Source organism: Hyperoodon ampullatus (genome assembly GCF_949752795.1).
Source record: "Hyperoodon ampullatus genome assembly, chromosome: 1".
Lineage (NCBI taxonomy): Eukaryota > Metazoa > Chordata > Mammalia > Artiodactyla > Ziphiidae > Hyperoodon > Hyperoodon ampullatus.
In genome coordinates this window covers 145,423,229-145,440,375 of record NC_136914.1, presented here as the reverse complement: position 1 = coordinate 145,440,375, position 17,147 = coordinate 145,423,229, and the positions used below count along the sequence as shown (strand labels likewise).

General features: G+C 36.9%; 1 protein-coding gene across 1 annotated transcript in view; it reads right to left on the bottom strand.

Annotated features, from left to right (window-relative positions):
- Positions 1-3,799: 3,799 nt before the first annotated feature.
- PRDM5 (PR/SET domain 5) overlaps positions 3,800-17,147 on the bottom strand; it is a gene marked incomplete at both ends in the record, with an annotated part of 204,797 nt that continues 191,449 nt past the window's right edge. The window contains one exon of the mRNA XM_079706169.1: positions 3,800-4,175. Coding sequence (XP_079562295.1) covers positions 4,011-4,175 — 165 coding nt within the window. The remainder of the gene's footprint in view (positions 4,176-17,147) is intronic.

Here is a 17,147-nt window from a genome sequence, read left to right as displayed (position 1 = left end):
TATGCTGTTTTACAGTATTAAGCATTTTTTTAAAAAAACATAGAAAGTAAACTTTGACACTGGATCAGCAGCACCATTCTGGTATCAGATCCCCTCTGCATTCTGTACTAGTCCAGGGGCCTAGGAAATCTAGAATATTCTGACATGGCCCAGACTGAAGGCTCCAGACTTCATTTTTTATTCTGTCATACAACAAATTAACAACCAGCAGTAATAACACAGTTTTGAGCCCAAGATAGTTAAGGCTACGAAAATTCCAAAGAACTAGTGCCTCAGCTAGTTAAATGAATTCTGACAGATCAAAGTTAAATGAGTGTATCATTTCTAAATCTGCTACTTGGACCATCACCATGATGATGATGATATTTTTTTGTATCAGGGAAACTTCACAAGATTGAGACAACACCAAAATGATGAAACACCACTTTTAAAAAAAGGAACACCTAAAACATTAGCCATAACTTTAATCATCCTTAAATTATATTTGTGAATATCAGAAATAATATTATAAGTCAAGTTTCTTTTATTAGTAATGTTGCTTTTCACACGGCGTTTATGTTTGACCAAGAATGAGATGAGAATTAAAGACAGTGTTCTCTCTTGTGGCCCTGAAATCAACTCGGCTTAACTGTAGAGATACTTTCCGGATCTAGAAATGCTTAGAAATAAACTATAAAACAGGAGGTCTGGGAGTAATGGCAATTATGTTTTCTTCTTTCATCAAAAACAACTTTAAAATGTTCATTTGGATTTTACGATAGAACTGTGCTAGTTACAGTCCTGTAGTAAAATACAATGCTAACACCAACTGTGGTAGTGATTATATAGCTTACAGATTGATAATAAAATAAAAATGCTATTGAAGTTCTGCTATATTCACAAATACTGCATTTATATATGTACATGCAAATAAACCTCATTATTAATGATAAAATCTTAGGGTTTTAAATAGACACATTTCCTCCTACCTACCCATCTCCATATATTCACAACCCCAAGATAAGTTTTCACAAGCAACATTTAGATTTGTGAAGGAAAAAATGAATATTTCCAGTACCTATCCTCTTTTCCTCCCTCCCTTTCAGCTTTGGGAGAGACAGCAGCACATAAAATTGATTGCAAAAACTAAGGTTATAAGACCTTCTGTGATCCATATTCACACTTATCCAATGAGTTGGCTGCCAAATAGGACAGAAGAGTTTTGAACAAAGTAATGTATTTGCATATAAGCATTTCATAAAAGGATCCTCTGCATATACACACACACACATACACACACACAACGGATATAGAAAATGTTTCGTAGAAGTAGCATTTTAACTATCCTGTGTAAACCCAAGAATGAATCACCAATGAATACGTTTATGCTGCAACTATTAATCATGATTAATCAACAAAGTGTTTGGTATAGCCAACAACTACCTCCCCCCACCAAAGAAAAAAAAGGAATGGAAAAAAAAATAGAAGCCAGTGATTGTAAAGCAAAAAGAAATTCTAGATATACAAACATCTTGAATGTTAATATACAAAGATATAAAAGCATATCTGAACCTACCCGTATTATTGAATATCTTTCAAAATTATTTAGCCCTGACTCCAGGGTAAGAGTTTGGCCTTTTCCCAAGATAGTACAGGAGCCATAACCTTCTACAGCAGAAAAGAAGAGAAAGATACTTCAAAGTGAGTACCTGCACTCCAGCTTGCCTCTAAGTCTTTCCCTCTATGATTGTCTTATTTATGCTCTTAATTTCTCAATTAAACCAAATCACTTCTTATCTTTTTGTTATTGCTAAGTGATTTAAAAGTTCCAGGATACAAATACTAATATATCTGAAATGCTTATAAATAATCAATCATCTTTTGGATAAAAGGGGACAGCATGCAAATAGTCTTTTAAGGACCTATTTTGGTTTCAGTGCTTTGAAAAGAAAGGTTGACATACCAGTAGGGCTCTCCACACCATTTTCTAAAGTTTTGCTTGACTACAAACCTTCAGCCTGATCAGGTCCAGCACCTCATCCTCATCAGCTCACTCCGCAGCATGGACATAACATGGTTTTGAGGGTAATTTCCTCAGCAGCCCTGTAAATTGTGAGTCACTGAGATTACACAAAATTGGTATTTGGCTTCCTTTCAAGTTTCACATTCATCACATAATCGGGCTATGAAGCATCCCATACAGAGAAGGCAGCATCCAAAGGAATGAGCAGAACGTGTTTAAATAATACACACTACTAAATTTTACAGCTGTCCTTTTATATTCAAATGGTATTAAGCACACTGTCATGTTAAACTGAAAACACTTTAGATCTAAAAATATACCACTGAAACAAATGACACAGTGAGAAGAAACAAGACCAAAATCTATTTGTATAAAATACAGTCTATAATTTCAGAACAAATGCTACATATAGCCATACTTATTAGATATCTTCTAAATTATAATCTGGGCATTTATATTTTTTTAAATTGTCTCTGGTGAATCTCAAATTTAGTATTTTCACAGAGTTTAAACATCTATAATGAATCTTTATGTTTCTTTTTAAAACTGCAACTGAGCATAAATATAATTCTAAAACAAGATTCCTGACTTCAAAGAACTGTCTTCAGATAACCTTTCTCCAGAAATCATTAAAACTAAAAAACTTCCTTAAAATTATACTTCCTCTCTCTTTTGAATGGTCTCCAAAGAGGGAAAGTTCAAGAATTGGGCTTCATTTTAATTTTTTTCTGGTTTTTGGATTCTTCTACACTGCTTTGACAACACTATTACATTTTATCATATCTTCTCCCAAAACAAGCTGTTCATTGTATGTTGCTCTCAAGTATTTAATTGAAATATAACCTAAAGGAAGAAATTATGCTTCTTGCTTCAATTCCCCTTAAGCATCAGTGATAATTTCAATTATAACAATTGCCAGGTTTACGTTTTTTATTCTGGATTCCTAATTATATAGGATTGAGAGTAATTCAGAAGTGTTTCAGAATCATCTACTGCCAAGATTCTGAAAAATGTCTTTTGTGAAACATAATGTAAATGCTCTGAGGACTCTGTTATGTCTGCACTAACATGTTCTGTGCACTTTTATGAAATGAGAGGGTAAAGGGCCAGGTGTATCATGACTAATATTGTAATACACCTACCATCCTGTTACCCTGTCAGTCAACAGATAATGAGAACCTATTTTGTTTCCATTTTTAGTTATATATATTTATGTATTGTTAATTTCTAAAACTCACTAGTATAAACTCAGGAGGATCAGCCTGATAAATATTTAAGTGTTATGGCCATTTTTGTGTTGATCTTATCTAGACCATGAATGTCAGCATATGAATGATGAGAGGAAATAATGTTTCCTGAGAATTGTCTAAAATGAGCAACATTTCAATCAATGTTTTAGTTCTTAAATACCTCTTTATTTTAAACTGATCTGTTATAAGGAGCTATTTATTAAATAAGATCAACTTTTGGCCTGTTTTCGCAAGTTTTAGCAAGTTTTATCCTGTTATCATGCTTGAGACTTTGAAAACTCTTGCCCCTTATTCTTTATCTGCAGTGAAGTATCTTGGAAATCTTAATCTCTTTCTGGCTAAACTAGTAATAACCAGTTGCAATAACCAGCATCACCAATGCACACACACAGACACACATACACACACAAGGATAACAATAAAATAAAAAATGCCTAATACGGAGTATGTTAATAAACTTCACTATAAAGAGATGGCCAAGAAGAGCCATGGCTCCTTTTTCCATTTTTATAAGATATAACACAAGTAGTATTTTGGAAGGCTACAAAGTTATTTTTTTCCATTTGTACCATTTCTTGACAAAAGTAGGATTTTTTTTTTTTTTTGCATATGTATCTACAGACTCTAAAGGTAGGCAAATAAGAACTATGAGACCAGTGGATTACTTTTCGCTACTTCTGCTATGCTAATCAGCTGAGAGAAATCTGGGTTTCGTATTAGGAGCCCTTCTGAATGGCTTAATTCCTTTACAGCTACCATTAGCTGTCAGCCTCTCCATGGATATTGTCCATGTGCACTTTGAGGTAGTCATTCCTTGTAAACTTCTTATGGCAAAACTGGCATTCTGCCAGTGGACGATTGGGATTATGAGTCATCTTGTGTCGGATCAGCATTTTCTTCAGGCTAAAAGCCAAGTCACAAACCTAGAAAAGACCCCAAAATACCAATCATATTATACTGAAAAATCTGAAGATACATCAAGTTATCACTTACACAAAATACAATATGCAAATTCTTATTATCAAGTATATACTGACAGGCATAAGAACAAAAGTGCTCTTGAAATAAATGGAACTTAACATCCAAGGTAAAAGGTAAAGAAAATTAATTATAGTTCCAAGAGTTGTTTGCATTTAATGTGTGTCCTCTGCATCCCAACCACTCTCCCTTCCCCCAACTACTATATTTTTAAACATCTCTAAAGACACAACTCCCTGGAAACAGTATCTTTCTCCCCATAATTCAGTGTATTAACAATTTCATGTTAAACCTCTTAAACAAAATGCCTTGATCTAGAGGGCACCTTTCTAGTATATGGCATAAATAGCACAAGACATGTCTCACCAGTGATCTTCAATTTGGACCCATGTGTGAAGTAAAAGGTTAACACTGCTTTAAGCATCCTAAGCAGAAGTTCGTTATTCACTATTCCAGTTCTTTATTTCCAATTAAAAATACTTCACATTTTCTTCAGGTAAGCTCTGCGACATTGCCACCTGACTCAACAGACATTAAACAGCCCAATAATTTAAAATATTAAATTAACCCAGAAGATGTGAGGCATAGTTATTCAAAAATAAAACTGAAATGGAATTCTTTTATAATACCAAATTTTCATTCAAAGTTTGGTGTTATTCACAAAAATTCCATTTACATGAAATTCTTCAAAAGCACATGCATGATAAAATAAAATACTTAAATAATGTGAAAATTCCCTGAAAAACATAGTGAATATAATGGGAGAGGTAAAGCCTTGTAAAAATACTGGAAAGAAAGCTGAAGTTCTGAATGAGGTGAAGCATGTGAAAATACAAAAGCAAATAAAAAATTCACTCTCTCTTTATGGAAGAAGGGGGATTTTACATTCTCAGCAACAAGAAACACAGAAGGGCAAGCCCCCAGTTTGGTGAGGAGAAGGAGTAATCCAATAATAATGTATTTTGAATTACACATTAGTAGCATAGTGTGACATAAAGAAAATAAGTTTTAGAGTTTGCTACGGACTGAATGTTTGTGTCCTTTGCTATGGACTGAATGTTTGTGTCCCCTCAAAATTCATAAGTTAAAGCCCTAATCCTTAATGTGATGGTGTTTGAGGTGCAGCCACTGTGAGATAATTAGGGTTAGATGAGCTCATGAGGATGGAGTGATGGGATTAATGCCCTTATAAAAACGGGAATCGACACAGATTCTCCCTCTCTCTCTCTCTGCATGCACACACCAAGGAAGGCCATGTGAGGCATAACCAGGAAGAAGGCCCTCACTAAAAACCCAACTACTCTGGCACCCTGACCTCAGATCCATGAAGGCAGAGAATCTTCATATATTTTATTCACTCATATATCCTAAGGGATAAGACAGTGCCTATAGAGTAGCATTAAATAAGTATTTGTTGAATTAACTAACCAAGTTTCAACCTGATTCTATCACTTCCTAAGGAAGTTTAAATGAACAAACTATGCCTTTTAACTTCAGTTCCCTCACCTATAAAATGATCACAATAATCATTATCTCACAGAATTAATACTAAGATTAAATGAGGTAATTACGCAAATGGATGTTGTACTGAAGACACTCAATAAATGTTAGTGCCTAGTTTTTCTCTTTCATCTTCTCTGGCAAAAAGAATCATCAGCAGGTTGGAAAGAAGAGACTACAACAGCTACCACATGTGGGGTCCGAGAGAGAACACAGCTACTATAAAGAGTAGCAGCTCCCTGCAATATACAAATGATTTTAAAGCAAACAATAATTTTCCATGACAAACATAATGTTTCCAATCAATCTGAGGAAAGGACATTTTTCTTGTGAAATACCTTTGTAAACATAAGTTTTACAATCATAATTTAAAACAAACTATATACCTTTAAAGTCACTGAAAAACAAAGCCAGGTAAGTTCACGTCATGCAGTAAAAATCGGGATAAAAAGGAAAGACCAAGGAACATGAAAGAGCATAAAATACAATGACAGACTATATAATACATGAGTTATGATAAGTGATATAAAATACTGAGTACCCTTAAAGGCTCTGAAATTACAGTAAAATGGAAAATGCAAACACATGCTATTTTCAAGAAATGTACTTAAAACAACACACACACCCAAACATAATTTTACAAGGGGGATTGGAATGTGCCTAAGTGTAGAAAATGGTGCTGATGACAGTGCAACGGTACTGAGTAGCCCTTCCTCAAAAGCACCTTGGACAGACAGAGATTATTACTATTAGTATTTTCACAAGCCTTAAAAGAACCAGGAGTACTACCAGTATGATAGCTCCCAGTCAAAGATGTAAATACAAGATGTTCATCCCAGAATTATTTATTGAAGTGGAGTATTACAAATAACTTATTTGCCCAAAGTTACTGAGTATATTCATTTTGATATAACAAGATGAAGAGATACTTCTCAGCTGTTAAAAAAAGATCATACTTAAAAAAACATGTAAAAAAAGGCAAGGGAAAATGTAAAGGGAAGAAAACAGAATAAGATTAATGCACAATTTACAATACTGAAATAAAGATGGTAACTGTATCTGTATAAATAAGTATTGGAGGAAAATATCAAGAGATTAATGTTAATATTAGTTGACATCAGTTGAGAAATTTGGCATCATTTTATTTCTGTCTTTATTCCCTTCTGTATTTCCTAATTTTTCTAGAACAAAAAAGGAAACAAACTTCCAAATGTTACTTTGGAATGCAAAAAATACCGTTGGCTGAGTGAAGGTTCTACATCCTCATCTTCCATGCATGCCTCAAGCCCACTGCCATCACACTTAGGCGTCAAGTGCTGTAACTCCCTAAACAGCTTTGATAGGTCACCAACTACCTCCACATGGCTAAATGGAATGCAGACTCCTGAATCCTCATTTAACATGAAGTTTCAGTATCATTTGACATACCTGGCCACTTCCCTCCTGCCTTTCATTCAGTTTCCATAAGGACCTGTTCTCCTTGTTTTCCTTCTATTTTTCTGGCCATTTCCCCCCACCCCGCCATTTTCCTGTACAGGCTCCTCCTCCACCCTAACCTTGAAGTCTGGATCTCAGTGCCTGTTCCTTAGCCCACTTCTTCATTCATTAGGTGTTTTCTCCCTGGTGATCTTAATCATAGTCATGCTCTTTGTTACTGTTTATATGGAGATACTCGCCAATATCTTATCTCTGATCCCAGTCCTCTCTCCTGATCTGCACAGTGGAGGATCTAAATGCCTGCTGGATAGCTCACTGGTGTTGCAAACTCAGTAAGTCTAAAGTTGAACTGGAATCGAAAAAATACAACAAACTAGTGAATATGACAAAAGAGAAGCAGACTCAGAGAACAAACTAGTGGTTACCAGTGGGGAGAGGGAAGGAGAGGGGCAATATAGTGGTAAGGGATTAAGAGGTATAAATTATAGGGTATAAATTAAGCTACAGGGCTTCCCTGGTGGCGCAGTGGTTGAGAGTCCGCCTGCCGTTGCAGGGGACGCGGGTTCGTGCCCCGGTCCGGGAAGATCCCACATGCCGCAGAGCAGCTGGGCCCGTGAGCCATGGCCGCTGAGCCTGCGCGTCCAGAGCCTGTGCTCCACAACGGGAGAGGCCACAACAGTGAGAGGCCCGCGTACCGCAAAAAAAAAAAAAAAAAAGCTACAAAGATATACAACACAGGAAATATCGCAAATATTTTATAATAACTACAAATGGAATATAACCTTTAAAAATTGTGAATCACAAATTGTACACCTGTAACTTATATAACATTGTATATCAACTATACTTCAATTAAAAAAAAAGACTTTGTCTCCCAAATCTAATTCTCAAAACAAAAATGTGCCATCCATCTGATACTTGCTGGAAATCTGGCAGTCAGCCTTGATCCAATGTCTCCCTCATCCCCACCTCATTTAGTCAATTACCACTTCTTCCCTGTACACATTTCTAGAAGACATTTAATTGTCTCCATCTGTGCTGCCACAACCTGAGTGAAAACCATTACCTGCCTAGACCAGTGCTTCTCTGACAGTAAGAAAACGTTTCAGCATGCACCTATTGTCTGTATTTTTAAATAAAATATACCAAGTGTACTAAGGTATTTATAAGTTATATTATTAGAGACAAACTTTTAAGAGAATGTGAAAAAGATGAAATAAACATTTTTGTATTAATAATTATGACTTCATATTTTCATTAGGCAACATCTAAGATATGATATTTAGGGTTGAAGTCATTTTAACAAAAATGTAGACACATAAATATTTCAAATGTCTTCTGGATAATTTCAGTTTTTTGGTTTACTTTTTTCCAGATATGATGGTGTCATTTTTTTCATCTAAATTTGCTGCTGACTAGTAATATTAACTGTTGTTTTCTTTTTGTTGTCTTGTGTCTGTATTATTAATATTATTTTCAATCTGTAGTTTCTGTAAAGGACTCTTTTATACAAGATTATTTTATTTAAAAACAGATAACAGAATCCATATCTCCACTTAACTGGGAACACATAAATCGCAATCCTTGCAAGCACGGAAAACAAACAAGTGACAACCTGCATCACCATGGAATTGCCACTCTTCCCTCAGATCACATTTAGTACTGTACATCACAAGAAACCAGCTGTTAACAGGGTACCAAAATAATAGAGGGCACCAAAGTCAAGCCTGCTATTCAATGATAATAAAGTTTAATTTTGTTCTTAGTTTTAAAATACACAATAAGCAGGGATCAAAACTGTAATCTTTCCTTCCCGTTTCCCAATGGATGTCTCCTAGGCCTCCTGGGATATGCAGCTCCCCACTCTGGAAACCAAAGCCTAGATTATTGCAATAGCCAGTGTCAGTGGTTCTCAAAGGGGTGGTACAGTTTCCCCTCCCCTCAGGAAATGTTTGGAACTAGGGGAGTTGTGTAACTGTCCTGAAGAATGGGGGTTGCTCCATGCATTTTATATAGGAGAGTAGATGCAAATTCCCTGTAATGTATGGACAATTTTACACTGTCAAAAGGACCCAGGTGATAAATACTATCTGAATCTCTCTGCATCCATCCTTATCCCCTTCTGTCCATGCTCCACCCCACAGGTGGAGGGATTTTTAAAAGTATAAATATCATTTTACTATATAAAATTGTTCCATGGGTCCTTACTGGATCCTTACTTACTTTAAGGGAAACTCCTAAACTCTAGCCCAACTAATCAGCTTTAGTGTAGGCTGTTGAAGACACCACAGCCTTCCTGCCTTAGTACTTTCTCCCTTCTCTTTTTCTAGCTGCCTCCTATGCATTCCTCAGGGAGGCCTGTATGATCTTTCTGACAGAAGTCTTCTGTTAAATGCTCTCATAGTAGCCTTTACTTTTCCTTTGTAACACTTACCTCGAGTGTAACTAATTATTTGTGTGCTTTTTAATGTCTCTCCTTACTAGTCCTAAGGAACAGGAAGGCAAGGGTAGTCATTCCATTAGTATCTCTTGAACTAAAGAAAGAAAGAAAGGGAAAGGTAGATAGATAATTGATAGATACAATCCCTGTGAGCAATATAAGTAACCCAAAGGCTGTGGAATAACTCTGGAGAAACCAAAGGTGTCTTTAGAAATTATTTTCAAGTAAAAGAAACTCTAAATTGTTTTTATAAGTATAAATGAAAGTTTGTGATCATATGTAAGATAGAATTAAAATTTATTCCCTATTTTCTATTTCCCCGGCTCCTTCTCTAAATCTCATGTCAAAAGAGCAACAGATACCAAACTCTTCAATGGCTTCCTGTTGAAATTAGATTCAAAATAAATTCCTTAATGTGGCTGAAAGGCTACCAGTTTGCTCTCCAACTTTACCTTGCACCCCTCTCTTCCTCTCTCCCTGGGCTCCAGCTGGCCCTGCCTTTTTACTTCCCCTAACACTGCATGCTCTTTCCCACTTACAGGCCTTGATTTATTCTGTTCCCTGAGCCTAGAATGCTCTTTCCCCCATGGCTCCTCTTCATCTTCTAGGTTACTTAGAGTCACTTTCTCAGAGAATTCTTCCTTAACTACTCTTTCATAGCCCACCCCATTTTTTCCTTTCCCAATCTTTATCATAAAATGCAATGAGACATCTATTCAGGTTTATTTGTTTAAGTCTGTACTCCACAAGAATGTGAGTTCTATGAGGGCAGGGGACATGGCGTCTTGTTCACTGTTTTATTACAGTTATTTATTTCTGGCACAGGGACTAGGTTTTAGGGCTGACATCAGCTTTCACTGTGTGCCAGGAATGACCCTTAGCAATTTCTAAACATTAGCTTGTTCAATCCTCACAACCACCCTTTTAAGTATTATCCCCATTTCACAGAAGGAAATTGACACACACACTTCTGTCTCAAGCAGGTTGCCCAAGGAAGTGGTTTCCAGGATTTAAACCCAGACAGTCTGGGTTTAGAGTCTATACCACCCCCCAAGGGCCAACTATTAAAAAAGTCTCTCACTTCAAACAGAGATATGTGAGCCCACTATACTTTCTTCCATTTGCCTGGCTGACACCATTTTTAAGAAATAAAAATCTCTTTGAAAAAATAAAGGAGGTTCTCAGACAGTTCAGCTCACCAGTGTGTTGTGAGGGATACGAAGTTCAAGTCCATTTACATAGTCACCATGGGAAAATTACGGCAGCGGCAAGCTGGAGAAATGGAAAGGAAGTTGAGCAGGATGCTGAAGTCACTGATCACGGCTCAGAATTAAGGAGTTCGAGAAGCTCCAACAGGACATGGGATTGGAACAATCCAACAGATTGTTGAACGAGGGCCAAGGCAGAGGATTAAGTGTCAGCAGAGAGTAGCTGATGTCACGGCTGTGAAACTGACTACCTAGACATTAAAAGCTATGTTTTCATGAACTTAAATACAGTCATTAAGAGACTTCAAACTGATGCTCTGTATAAATCAGCCAAATGTAGGGTCTTTTATAGTCATTTTAAAAATAGGGAAGAGCAAGGAGTTCCAATAGTGCAACAGAGATGCTTCCTTTTCTTTCTTTCCACATGTGATTCTTATACAACCCTTCAGCCTACTCCAACTTAGTATTAATTCACATTCCCAAAAAATGGGAAAATATTTTATTCCTTCTCTAGGCTAGAGGTAAACTGATTTTGTCTTAAGATAAAGGGAAACAGCATGTTTAATAGAAAGTCCTTGGAGATAATGTTAGAATTTTATATAGACATCTTCAGTTAACAAATATTTATCACATACAATGTGTCTACCACTTCAGTAAGGAGAACAATGACAAAGAGCACTCTGCCCTGCCTTAGTGGAGTCCACAGTGTTAGGAGAGATACTTGTAATTCCATGAACATAATGCCAAGAGAGGCACACAGGAGGGTGCGATGACTCTTCCTGGATGCACAGGGGTTATCACGTCCTAAGTTGGGGAGTGACATTCCAGGAAGAAGGAAGAAGATGTACAAAGATACAGAGGAGTGAAGAGCAAGGTTCAGGTGGGGAATGAAAACTGTTCACTAAGGCTGAAGATGAGACACTGTTAGGGGAATAACTTGAAAAGGAAGTGGAGCCAAATCCTAGAGACCCTGATAATCATAATAAGAAATTGGAAGGATGTATATTCTGCAAGCGGTGGGACTTGAAGAAGAGACTGAAACTGAAGTATAATTTAGTTAGCAAGCTAGAGAGTACACAACTGGAATCAGGGAGGCCAAACAATGTTCCACACCAAGCCAGAAATGATTTGGACCTAAACGAAGACAGTGGTCATTGATTCATTTATTCATTCCTTTAAAATATTCTCTGACTGCTTCTTATACGCCAGGCATTGTTCTAGGGCTGGGAATACAGCAATGAACAATAACGAAAAACTCTGTTGTCATGGAGCTTATAATAAATGATAAATAATTAAACAAACAAATATGTAATATTTCAGGTGGATGTAAGTACAGTGAAGGAGAAGACGACTATGGGGTGAGGGTTAAGAAAGTAATGGAAATAAGAGAGAAAGAAATTTGAGCCGAGAACTGACAGAAGCACAGGAACAGATCATAAAGATACCTGAGAAGGGCGTTCCAGGCTGGGGAAACGGCAAATACAAAGACCTATTCACAGGAGTGTGCTCAGTGCGTCTGAAAGAACAGCAAGGAAGCCATGTGGCCTGAGTGAGGCAGAGGGGGCCGTGAAGCCAGAGAGGCTGGGGCACAAGGGCGGGAGGTGCAGGTCACGTGGCCACTTCCAGACTCTGGTACAGCTCTGGTTTTCACTCTAAATGAGATGGATGGTCGTTGAGGGTTTGAGCCAATGAGAGTAATGTAATACATGTGTAATCTACACACACATACGTAAAATCTGACTCGGGTTTTAGAAAGATCACTGTGGGTGGCCAGTTGAGGACAGACTATAAAGAGCAAAGATGGAAGGAGGGAGATCAATTAAAAAGCTATTGTGTTGTTCCAGCAGACTAGGTTGTTAGTTGTGGAGGTGTAAGAAGTGTTCACATTCTCAATTTACATACAAAGCCAATCAGATTTGCTACTGCACTGGATGTAGGGGGTGACAGAAAGAGAGAAGTGAAGGTGGCAATGGAAATTTAGAGAAGGTGATAGGTTTGAGAAATACAGACAAGCAAAGAGGGTCAGGAATTACTGGGGCTAAGAGGAAGCTGCATCGGTTTGATCCCTGGAATCCTGATTTGGCCAGTTATAAGCAGTGAATGATAGGCAAGTCATTGAACCCCAGGGAGCCTCAATTGCTTCCTATAGGTGTTAATAGCACCTACATATTTCTGGACTGTAGTGAAATCAGAGACTATATACAAACCATGGATCACTGTGTCTTTCTAACTACAGAAGCTCAACTAGATGATGCTATTGGTCATGGCTCAGGGAAAGAGAGGTGTCTGGTATGAGGCTCAGACCTTTGGCTTGGGCTATTTGGAGACAGTGGAGTTCTCAGAGAGATGGGTAGTTAAAGGAAACATGTTGAGAGATTGAGAAGGCTGGGAGATCATGATTTCAGTCTGGAATACAGGGGAGATGTCTCATAGGCACCTCACAATATCTGTCTAGAGTTCAAAGAGAAATCTAGGCAGGGAAAGAAAGATTTGGAAGTCATCTACCATATGTATAGTAGCTAAAGATATTTAAAGTTGAATAGGTATGGCATGCTGGGGGAGCTGCATAGCATGGAATGACTGGGCCTAAGGTGTTAGAGTAGTGTTGATGAGTGAGGTGGCATTTGAGCAAAATTGTAAAGAACTGAAATGGATATGTATCAGTTTCTTCTTTATAATTTTGCTCAAATGCCACTCAAGTGTCATATATATATATGGTATATGTCTACTATATATATATATGGTAGACAGTGGGAACAGGAGCAGAAAAAGACTTTCTAGGCAGAGGGAACAGTGTATGCAAGGTACCTGGAACAAGAGACAGATATGAAACAGTGTCACTGCTTCAGGAAACTCTAAGTGTTAGTGCAAAGAGACTGCAGAGTACAGACAGATAAGATTATTAAGACATAAAATAATAAGAATTGAGAAAGACCATAATAATTTTTCAGTCAAGTAGGAAGGCAGATTTTACCTTATAGGTTGTGAGAAGCCATCATAGAGAAGCACATGACTGAGTTTACATTAAAAAAGTCACATTGTGATATTACTACCAAACCCAAAGAAATAAAAATGATTATAAGAGAACACTATGAACTGTATGTCAACAAATTAGATAACCTAGTTGTCATGGACAAATTCCTAGAAATACACAAATTATCAAAACAGACTCAAGAAGAAACAGAAAAATTCAGAAGACCTATAACAAGTACAGAAATTGAATCAAAAAACCTCCCAACATAGAAAAGTCCAGAACTCAATGGTTTCATTGATGAATTCTAACAAACATTTAAAGAAGAATTAACACCAATCCTCTCAAACTCTTCCCAAAAACAGAAAAGGAGGGAACACTTCCTAATTCTGTGATGCCAGCACGACCTTGATACCAAAGCCAGACAAAGATATTACAATGAAAGAAAACTACAGACTAATACCCCTATGAATATATATGAAAAAAATCTTCAAATGAACAAACAAAAAAAACAAGACAAAATAAAACAAAAAACTCTAACAAGCTGAATCCAAGATCATGTTAAGTGGATTATAAGCCATGAACAAGTGGTACTTATCCCAGGACTGTAATGGTAGTTCAACATAAAAAGAAATCAAACAATGTACCACACCACATTAACAGCACAAAAGGGAAAAAATGATAATTCCAAGTGATTCAGAAAAGCATTTGACAAGATTCAAAACCCTGTCTTGATAAAAATATTCAGAGAACTAGAAGAGAACCTCCTCAACACAATAAAGGACATTCATAAAAAACTCACATCTACCATCATATTCAATGGTAAAAGACTGAAAAAATGCAAAAGAATGGACCTCTAACTCACACCATATACAAAAAATCAACTCAAAAAGGAACAAAGGCCTAAATGTAAGAGCTAAAACTATAAAGCTCTTAGAAAAAAATATAAGGGTAAATCTTTATGACCTTGAATTTGGCAATAGATTCTTAGATATGACACCAAATGCATGATGAGAAGGAGAAAATGGGTAAATTAAACTTCATCAAGACTGAAAAGTTTTGTGTATCAAAGGACATTATCAAGAAAGCAAAAAGAGAACATATAGAATGAAAGAAAATATTTGCAATCATATCTGATAAGGGTCTAGTATCCAGTATCTCACACTCAACAACAGAGATAAGCAACACAATTTTAAAATGGGCAAAGGACTTGAACAGACATTCCTCCAAAGAAGATACACAAATGGCTGACAAACAAGTACATGGAGAGATGTTCAACATCATTAATCATCTGGGAAATGTAAATCAAAACGACAATGATATACCACTTCACATCCACTAAGATGACTATAATTTTAAAAAACAGAAAATAATAAGTGTTTACAAGGATGAGGAGAAATTGGAATCCTCATGCATTCCTGGTGGGAATATAAAATGGTACAGCTACTGTGAAAAGTAGTATGGCAGTTCCTCAAAAAGTCAAACATAGGGCTTCCCTGGTGGCTCAGTGGTTGAGAGTCTGCCTGCCAATGCAGAGGATACGGGTTCGTGCCCCGGTCCAGGAAGATACCATATTCTGCGGAGTGGCTAGGCCTGTGAGCCGTGGCCACTGAGCCTGCACGTCTGGAGCCTGTGCTCCGCAACGGGAGAGGCCACAACAGTGAGAGGCCCGCATACCGCAAAAAAAAAAAAAAAAGTCAAACATAGAATCACTATATGGACACAGCAATTCCACTCCTAGGTATATACCCAAAAGAACTGAAAACAGGTACTTAAAACTTGTATACACGTTTGTCTCAGCACTGTTCACAATAGCCACGAGGTAGAAACAACCCAAATGTTCATCAGCTGATGAACAGATAAATTGTGTTGTATACATAAAATGGAGTATCATTCAGCCATAAAAAGTAATGGTGTACTGATACAAGCTGCAATGGAGATTATCCTTGAAAACATTGTGCTAAGTGAAAGAAGCCAGTCACAAAAGGTCACATATTGTATGATTCATTTATATTAAATATCCAGAATAGGTAAATCTATAGAAATGAAAGCAGACTAGTGCCTGCCAGGGTCTGGGGAGAGTGAGGGGTAACTGTTTAACGGGTATGGAACTTTATTTGGGGATGACAAAACTGTCTTGGAATCAGAGGTGATGGCTGCACATCACCGTCAATGTACTAAATGCCACTGAACTGTTCACTTTAAAGTGGTTAATTTTATGTTATGTGAATTTCATTTCGATTTTTAAAAAATCACCTTGGTGGGATGGAGAACACATACACTGGAAATTGGATGTAGTAAGGTGAGGGTCCAGGCTACGCACTGATAGTAAGAATGGAAACTGAGAAGAAGTAATGGATTTGAGAACTATTTAGGAAGGAGATAGACTGGAAGTGGGGTGAGAAAGGATGACTTCTATCTGGAATGGGTAGGTTAAGAGAATAAGATTTTGGAACAGACAGCCAGTTCCCTGACCAGGCTGCATTTCAGGGAAGTTTTGGAGGCATTAAACTTGGATCTCTCCTCAACAGACCAGTCCGGACTATTGGTAAGGCTTAGAGAGATTTGAACATCTGACAGAAGTAAATGGGATAGAAGTAGATAGAAAAAATCATGCTTGTAACATAATTTTTGAAAAATAACATCATGGTCCAGTCTATGTAAGGAAGCAGTCCACAAAAATATTCAGCATAAATAAAAGTCAGGTAGAACATGATGGAAGGAAGATGTCCATACACAGTTAATATTTAATTTTTATCTCCCATCACTTATTTGTGTAGTTGTGCAATTAAATAATCCAAAAAAAGTTTTGCTTTTATGAAAATGCTTCCAATAAAAGCACCAATGGATTGAACATTCAATCCATTAAATTATGAAACTGGCTGTACCTCCAGTTCAGGATAGAGCTCTCCATGTGTACATTTCTTTCTCTACAAGTAGTTCTCTCCTTAAAGAAGTTCACTGTTGATAAAGGTATTTTTATGAGTAGGCCCACTGGGAGTACGTTGTTGCCTTAACCTTACCACCAAAGTTTCATGGAAAGACAAGGAAAACATCTTATGTTTGTGAGTTTCCTTTCATATGGACTGCTTACTCCATCCTTTATCCTTTGGGATATGCCAAGGGGACTGAGTACTCAAGTTTCCCTCAACATTTAAAGAGAACTATGTACTGTGCAATTTCACAGATTACAACTTTGTTTCTTCTTACATTGAGCTACATTAATACTTTTTTTTTTTTTTTTTGCTATTTTTGTGTTAGAAATAAGAACGACTAAGTGCTTTCCCTAACACCTGTGTCAATTTTCTGTCAACTGTCAATCTTACACAGAATGGTGATGCTGTTCATCGATGAACCATTT